Raw genomic sequence first — 8,992 nt, 5'->3', positions numbered from 1 at the left:
AGTTCAGAACAGAGAAGCGTTGGTTTGTTCCTCTGCCCTGCAGGGGGCTCCAGCACAGCTCCAGGCTGAAGCTGACGCAGCGTAACACACACATCGCGATGCTGAACGTCAGGAGATAATAACACTCATCCGAGTCGTACCAGCCTCGCTGTGGACAGAGGACAGGACACGATGGTTACAGAGGACAGGACACGATGGTTCAGTCATAAAGAACTTTATTCATAAAATACTCGTCAATATAACGGCAAATTCTACTGGTCAAGTTCTACTGAGTTTTAGCTGCAGTTTTTGTGTCACGTCCAGCTCACAGTAAGAACAGTGATGGGTTCAAGCAGCCAATCAGAGTGAGGTATGAGAGGGAGGAGGAGCCAGGAACAAGCAGAACCTTACCAGCATTCACACACAACACACCTGTAAGTCCTGCACGCTGCTGATGTGGAGTGTAGAGAGCAGTAATAGAGTACAGCCCCAGGAAAGGGCGGGGTTCCGCAGCTGAGCAACAGCCAATGAAACAGTGAGGTGAAGCATGAGAACGGCCACGCCCCTCGAGCCAAGGAGCCACCAGGCACAGAGAACACCGTACACTGTGAGGACGGCTTTCCTCAACTGTATCTCACACACACACACACAGCATGAACGTTAATAATCATCGAAAAGATATTGACATTATGAACAATATGTCCGTTACATGCCACTGAGACGACATCTCGAGAAGATCCAGACTCAAGATGGCGCCTGTGCTCTTCTGGGCGACAGCGGATTATAAATCAGACATAACACCACATCTCTAATGTTTATCACACTATAACATATGGAATAAATATTATGTTTATTACGCTAAGATACTGTAATGCGGGCGGCACGGTGGTGTAGTGGTTAGCGCTGTCGCCTCACAGCAAGAAGGTCCGGGTTCGAGCCCCGTGACCGGCGAGGGCCTTTCTGTGTGGAGTTTGCATGTTCTCCCCGTGTCCGCGTGGGTTTCCTCCGGGTGCTCCGGTTTCCCCCACAGTCCAAAGACATGCAGGTTAGGTTAACTGGTGACTCTAAATTGAGCGTAGGTGTGAATGTGAGTGTGAATGGTTGTCTGTGTCTATGTGTCAGCCCTGTGATGACCTGGCGACTTGTCCAGGGTGAACCCCGCCTTTCGCCCGTAGTCAGCTGGGATAGGATCCAGCTTGCCTGCGACCCTGTAAAACAGGATAAAGCGGCTAGAGATAATGAGATGAGATACTGTAATGCTCACCTGAGGCATACACACACTGGAGAGCTTCGACACCATAGCATGACCAATCAGAGACCAGAGCAGAGAACGCCACGCCCACTCATTCCAGAAACTCCACTCAAAATCGGCGGCATCCTTCAGAGAAACACACACAGTCAGTGTACATTCACAGCACACAGAAAACAGACTTGTGTAGAAAATGTGTGCCGTCTCGTACCTTCTTACGGTCCCGGATCAAGAAGCTCTTCTCCAGCTGCACCTCTCTGTCCAAGCTCTCCTCATGCTCTACACATTACACAAACAGGAAGTGACATTAACCTGATGAAATAATGACATCATTCTTTTTCATTCTGAAAGAAGGAATACAACAGCAAAAAACATACAAACAATTGCACAAACTATGTTATTCTGATATAACTGTATCCATAACGCACAGCTGAGCACACAAACAGGAAGTGACATCACTTGGATATTAGCGGGTAGAATGCATTATGTGGTACTGTGTCAGGATCTGAGAGATTTGCTTCTGTGCAAAGTTCCTATAGAGATAATTAGACACTGCTTCACACAACTCAACAGATTAAACACACACACACACACACACACACACACACACACACACACACACACACACACACACACAAAGAGGGCTTTACTTTGATTTTCTTTCATTTTATTCCACGCTAAACTCACCTGTCAAATCAATCAATCAATCAATCAATCTGTACGAACCGTACTAGTTTTAATATTCTGACGAGCTGTACAAAGTCCCTGTAACAGGGTTTTGGCTTGATGTTGATGTTCTTATATCCTGAACTAGTGAACTAGCATGAGGAGATGAGGACTATTAATTAATTATCCATTAATTACAGATTTTTTTTTGATGTACACAGCAGTAAATATTTCTGTTCTCTCTAAAGCGAGATACAGATTAAACTCCCTCATTTGTTTCTGTTTTAAGAGAAACCACGTCCCGATCATGACACAAGGAGTTATCACTGTGTGTGTGTGTGTGTGTGTGTGTGTGTAGTAAGAAGATCAAAAACTGCATTCTGCTGACTAATCAAAGGTAAACCCACAGCTACAGCACGGGCTGTTCTCGGTGTAAAACCTCTCATCACCCTGACAGAAGGTTGTCGTGCAGGTTCATCAGCAGGAGCCACAACACATGAGAGAGAGAGAGAGAGAGAGAGAGAGAGAGAGAGAGAGAGAAACAGACGAGACCAGAAACAACCACAGCACCACCTAATGGTCATGACCATCATCCTGACTGATCATCTATTCTTTTCCATTCTATTCCATTTTATTTTATTTGTATAACGCTTAACAGTGAACATCGTCACAAAGCAGCTTTACAGAAAAATATAAATGAGACTAATTTAATCTCATTTGACTTCACCAGGCAAAAGAGAAGAAATCAGAACGCTGATACCGGGGGGGGGGGGGCATGACGGTTCGGGCCCCATGCCCTTATGGACCAAGAATACCATCTACAGTGGTGCTTGAAAGTTTATGAACTCTAAAATTTGATCCAAAACATCAGATTTTCACACAAGTCCCAAAAGTGGAGAAAGAGAACCCAATTAAACAAACGATACAAAAAAATATTATACTTCATTTATTTATTTATTGAGAAAAATTATCTAAGATTACATATCAGTGATCAAAACAATACTAACCCCATTTCCAGAAAAGTTGGATATTTTCCAAAATGCAATAAAAACAAAAAATCTGTGATTTGTTAATTCATGTGAACCTTTATTTAACTGACAAAAGTACAAAGAAAAGATTTTCAATAGTTTTACTGACCAGTTAGAATTTGATTCCTGTAACACACTCAAAAAAAGTTGGGACAGAGGCATTATTCCCGTTGTGTTCCATCACCTTTCCTTTAATAACACTTTTTAATCATATGGGATCTGAGGATACGAATTGTTGCAGTTTTGCGATTGGAATTTTTGTCCATTTTTGCTCGATACAAGACTTCAGCTGCTCAACAGTCCGTGGTCTCCGTTGTCTGATTCTCCTCTTCGTGATGCTCCATACATTCTCAATAGGAGACAGATCTGGACTGGCAGCAGGCCAGTCAAGCACACGTACTCTGTATCTATGAAGCCACGCTGTTGTAGCCCGTGCAGAATGAGGCGTGGCATTGCCCTGCTCAAATAAGCATGGACTTCACAGGAAGAGACATCGCCTTGATGAATACTGTATGTCTCTCAAAAATCCCAATATATCAACGGTACCTTCACACACATGTAACTCCCCCATGTGGTGGGCACTGATCCTCCCCCATACTGTCACAGATGGTCCTTTTACGCCTTTCTCTGATAACAAACTGGATGGTCTGCACCAGACTTAATAAAATTGAGGAATGTGTTAAGGACATTAGACACTGGATGCTTATAAATTTCCTTCTGCTTAACTCTGACAAGACTGAAGTACTTGTACTCGGACCACATACAGCTAGAAGTAAGTTTTCTGATTCCACAGTGACTCTGGATGCCCTTTCTGTTTCTTCACGTGCAGCAGTAAAAGACCTCGGGGTGATTATTGACCCCAGTCTTTCATTCGAAACTCACATTGATAACATCACCCGGATAGCTTTCTTTCATCTCAGAAATATTGCAAAGATAAGAAATTTAATGTCATTGCATGATGCAGAAAAACTAGTCCATGCTTTCGTTACCTCCAGGTTGGATTATTGTAATGCCTTACTGTCTGGATGTTCCAATAAGTGCATAAACAAGCTCCAGTTAGTTCAAAATGCAGCAGCAAGAGTCCTTACTAGAACTAGAAAATATGACCACATCACGCCTGTCTTATCCACACTGCATTGGCTCCCAATCAAATTTCGTATTGATTATAAAATACTGCTATTGACCTTTAAAGCACTGCATGGTCTCGCACCACAGTACCTGAGTGAACTTCTGCTCCTCTATGACCCGCCACGCCTACTTAGATCAAAAGGTGCAGGCTATCTGCTGGTACCTCGTATAGTGAAGGCTACATCAGGGGGCAGAGCCTTTTCTTACAAAGCCCCACAGTTATGGAACAGCCTTCCAAGTAGTGTTCGGGAATCAGACACAGTCTCAGTGTTTAAGTCTCGGCTGAAAACAGATCTGTTTAGTCAAGCCTTGTGTTAATGGTGTTTATGAGGTAAAGGTGTAGATCTGGAGGGTCCTCAGACAGAGTGTTTTGGTAAACTGGGATGTATGGATGCTGTCAGTCCCCACTCGCTTGCTCACTCGAGTTTGTTGACGGTGTAGTGGCTGCTGCTTTATGTCCCGGGGCTCCCTCATGCCTGTGTTACCTTCTGGCTCTCTCCTTTTAGTTATGCTGTCATAGTTAGTTGCCGGAGTCCCTGCTTGTACTCGGTGCAATATGTATACTGTTCCTACTTATTCAGGTGACATTGGGCATACCTAACAACCTGTGTTTTCTTTCTCCCCCCCCCAAATCTGTCCCTCTGAGTTACATGGAGTCAACAGGAAATCTTTTGGTGGAGACGGTGGAGACCTCGACTGGCTATCGTAGCCTGCAGGGAATCGGCCGTCAGACATTCTGTCGCATGTCCCAGACCCGGTGAAATGTAACTGAATTGTCTTGGCTAGCCCTAAGGGTCCAATCTGCATCTCATCATTGCTGAGGAGTGTGCTCCCATCACCCAATCAAGCATCCAGCCAGAGCAGGTCATGATATATTTTTTACCATATTAACATGCCATTGTTGTGTGTTATGCCTGATGTAAAGACTCTCGTCTCTGCGAGTCTACCACACAGATTTAATACTTGTCATTTTTAGGGCATACCTAACAACATGTTTTCTCCCCCCCCCATCTGTCCCTCTGAGTTACATGTTGATCCTGGGATTGAGATGCTGGCCTCTTCTGCCCCTCGGACCTGCTTGATCCATCCTGGTGCCCTGTGTCTGGTCGGAGTTTTATCGCCCCACTCCTGTGAAGGACGGCCCCATGAGGACAGTTGAGGGTTATACCTGTTAAAACTGTTAATATTATAGTCAGGCTGTCTGTTGTTGCCCAAATGAGGATGGGTTCCCTTTTGAGTCTGGTTCCTCTCGAGGTTTCTTCCTCATGTCGTCTGAGGGAGTTTTTCCTTGCCACCGTCGCCACAGGCTTCATCATTGGGGATAGATTAGGGATAAAATTAGCTCATGTTTTAAGTCGTTCAAATTCTGTAAAGCTGCTTTGCGACAATGTTTATTGTTAAAAGCGCTGTACAAATAAACTTGATTTGATTTGATGGTCGTGTTCACCTTTGACACTGAGAACTCGACGTCCGGTTTTCCTTTAAACGAGCTGGAATGTGACTCATCTGACCACAGCACACATTTCCATTGTCTTTCAGTCCATCTGAGATGAGAATTGATGAATGGCTTCCTCCTTGTGTAATACAGTTTCTAAAAATATGTTTTTTTTAAAAGCCCCGTTTTCAGTGACCTGATGTGTGGAGAATTTAGATTACGTTCAGACTGCACCCTGAAACGACCCATATCCAATTTTTTTGCCCATATGCGACCTGTATCCGATTTGTTATTGACAATCTGAACGACACAGATCCGATTTTTTCACATGCGACCCAGGCCGCTTGGATATGTGGTCCTAAATCCGATGCATAGCCGATATTTTCACATGCGACTGCAGTCTGACCGGACAGGTCGCATTCATGCGACCTACACGTCATCAACAAGAGACAAACGTCACTATTCTGCGTTGGCTAATCCCGCCTCTTTGGTGGAAAACAACAACATTTATACAGTTTTCAGAATTTAAATAGACTTTTATAGAATTGATCAAGCTAATGGTGGATTTGGTAGGGACCTGGATGTTGATCTGTTAGCCTGATTAAATAAAACAGTTTCTATAACTGATTTATAACTTAAACCATCCTGTACCACATCGCCAGGTCTCGCCTCATCTCCATCGCAAACTGCACTGGTGTTTCTGCACCTTGAGCCAGCGCTGAGAGAAGTTGCAGAATTCAGCTGGCTATAAACAATCTAAATAAATATTTATAAAAATGTAGAAAAAGTTTATTAATATGACGAAATAAATATGTGCAAATTATTAAGCCTGAATTAAGAGTTTGGTAATACAGCGGCCGTATCCCAAATGACTGCCTACTGAAGCTCGAGTGCACTATATAGAGTTTAAAAATCCATTACTTCCTAGTAACATGTAGTGCACTTATATAGAAATTAGAGAGACATTTAGGAGTCAACCCTCGTTACCAGGCTACACGTTTTCATTTCAGTTCAGAAACACAAACACACACGAGACCTCACACTTTAACACTAACCAGATAATTAAACAAACAAACAAAAGAGAAATCATTAAACTTGAAGAGTGCGCTTTTTTTTTTGTTTACATGTTACGTAGATGTGCTTATTACGTGTCAATTTGCGCATGCGGGACACTTTTGGGTCGTTTTCCGTTCATATTGGAGATCGCATACAAGTCTCATATAATTGGTAATGTGAACGGCCTAACAAAAAAATCGGATTTCACAACAAATCGGATATGGGTCGTTTCAGGTTGCAGTCTGAACGTAGTGTTAGAAATGAAAAATATGACAGTGACGACCCCGAACTGTTACACACCTTAAGACCTGTTTACAGCAAGAACAGGACAAAAATAACACCTGAAACACTTTATCACTTGGAGTCTTCAGTCCATAAACATCTTTTAAGTGTTGGGAGAAGGAACGGGAACATTATAAAGCAGTAAATACTTTACTATCCCAACTTTTTTTGAAATGTGCTGCAAGGTTGTGAATCCTGACGAGGGTCAAAGGTTAATGTGAATAAAAATGAGACGTACAGACTGCAGTAACTGAGTTATTAATGAATGAAAGAGAAACACTTCATTATCAGCTCTCTGACTTGATGAGACCATTTCATTAGTTTACTGAAAGTGAAACAGAAGTAAAAAAAATAATAATTTATACCAATCATTTATATTAGAAAGGCGGTGCTGATGGAGTGTGCGTCTCAAAGGTAAAATGAACAGCATCAGTTCTGTTTCCACATTTTCATTCCTCTTCCTTTTCGTATTAATGACGGTGTGTATGAGCGAGCAGGAGGTCGGTACCTTTAGAGAACAGGTGAAGCTGGTAGAAGGAGTAGAAATGAGAGGTGAAGGACAGGAACCAGTACAGGATCATCTCCCAGTCAGGTAACACACCTGACTCCATCCTGACCACGCCCACTCCAACATAACCACGCCCACTCCAACCTGATATGATTTCACACAGCACTGAACTGTAAAGCATCACACACATGAAAATCTTTATGAGATTAAAAACAGTTATTTAGTTTGCTTAATTCTACACAACACCAGGTTGTAACTGAGCAAAAATAAACAAAGAAAATAAATTCGCGTTTTCTTTTTTATTCCGCATGACCCCTCAGGGCCCCCGTAGGCGTCTCCTTGGAAACGTAAAAGCCTGGCACCGTTAGCTAAACCCTCGAGAGTACAATATATATATATATTTATATAATTTTTTAAATTATATATATATTCATCTACATTTAATGATGAAACCTGTCGTTTACTAAACTTCTGCTGGTTTTTAATTAATTTCTCATAAACTCGAATTCGCTTTCATGCGTTTGTCAACATGCTACTTAGCTAGCTAACTTTGTAAATTATGAAGCATTCATTATAAATTCAAATAAATAACAACACGAAAAAATAGCTTATAATTTAATAGAGATGTGGTTAAAGTTTTAAACTTACATGGTTAAGGAGCTGTAAAGCTTTTATATCTCCGTTTCCTCAGTGTGTGTGAGGAACTGACCGAGTCCCAAACCGCTCACAGTTACACATGTAGTGCACTAGGTATAGCCAGGTCACCGTGCTGTGTGTAGGGCACGTATTTAGGGTGTAAGGAAGGATTTGGGATTCTCTCAATGACTCGCTCGTCTTACGGAGCTCCACCCTTTACTTCCGGACTCGGTATCCCGCTCGGATATGATTGGTTGGGCTACACACCTACTCGTATATGATTGGTTAGAGTCTTCTGACAGAACATTAACCCTGAAAGTGTTCAGTCTTATTGTGTAATTTATGTTGTTGTTTTATTCACTGTGGTATTTTATTTTTAAAAATAGTGTAAAAGAGCATATGTTCAAAGTGTATGTAATAATAATAAAAACATGTTGTTATGTTAAAGGTACAATCGTCAATGTATTATTTCTTAATTTCCAAACCTTATTTAGAACATAACAACAAATAATGGTTTAAGCCATGAAGTGCATTATGTGGCTCAAAAAACACACAACTGCAAATGAACTTCACTTTGGACCTCAACTGTTAAGATGGGCCTCATTTTATAGACACGCCCCTTCACTCCACCCCCCATGCAGCATGCTGGGAAAGAAAAGAAACTGACCTGAAGCCTTTTACTTGAAGGTCACACACATAGCCAGTTGATCTGGGAGAACCGTAGGCTGCGGCTACCGGGAGATTTAAGAAGAAGAAGAAACCTTTATTCGTCACATGCACACTTCAAGCACAGTGAAATTCATCCTCTGCATTTAACCCATCTGAAGCAGTGAACACACACACACACACCCAGAGCAGTGGGCAGCCACACCAGAGCGCCCGGGGAGCAGTCAGGGGTTCGGTACCTCGCTCAAGGGCACCTCAGGTCAACCTAACTGCACGTCTTTGGATTGTGGGGGAAACCAGAGCACCCGGAGGAAACCCACGCAGACACGGGGAGAACATGCAGACTCCACACAGAAAGG

General features: G+C 42.6%; 1 protein-coding gene across 4 annotated transcripts in view; it reads right to left on the bottom strand.

Annotated features, from left to right (window-relative positions):
- Positions 1 to 8,679, bottom strand: part of hhat (hedgehog acyltransferase) — a 48,690-nt gene extending 40,011 nt beyond the window's left edge. For 2 of the 4 annotated variants that reach the window (XM_060933266.1, XM_060933263.1), the window contains exons 1-6: positions 7,980 to 8,058; positions 7,332 to 7,501; positions 1,440 to 1,507; positions 1,244 to 1,357; positions 412 to 606; positions 1 to 148 (exon numbers count right to left, since the gene is read on the bottom strand). The exon at positions 1 to 148 is cut by the window's left edge and continues 104 nt beyond it. In XM_060933266.1, coding sequence (XP_060789249.1) covers positions 1 to 148; positions 412 to 606; positions 1,244 to 1,357; positions 1,440 to 1,507; positions 7,332 to 7,434 — 628 coding nt within the window. In that variant the 5' untranslated portion in view covers positions 7,435 to 7,501; positions 7,980 to 8,058. Of the gene's footprint in view, positions 149 to 411; positions 607 to 1,243; positions 1,358 to 1,439; positions 1,508 to 7,331; positions 7,502 to 7,979; positions 8,059 to 8,634 lie in introns of those variants that run through there. The other 2 variants (XM_060933264.1, XM_060933265.1) reach the window with 2 other exon arrangements.
- Positions 8,680 to 8,992: the final 313 nt, after the last annotated feature.

This window comes from Neoarius graeffei, chromosome 11, assembly GCF_027579695.1.
Source record: "Neoarius graeffei isolate fNeoGra1 chromosome 11, fNeoGra1.pri, whole genome shotgun sequence".
In the NCBI taxonomy this organism is placed as follows: Eukaryota; Metazoa; Chordata; class Actinopteri; order Siluriformes; family Ariidae; genus Neoarius; species Neoarius graeffei.
The sequence above is the reverse complement of the archived record's forward strand: the minus strand, read 5'-3'. Positions and strand labels throughout refer to the sequence as shown.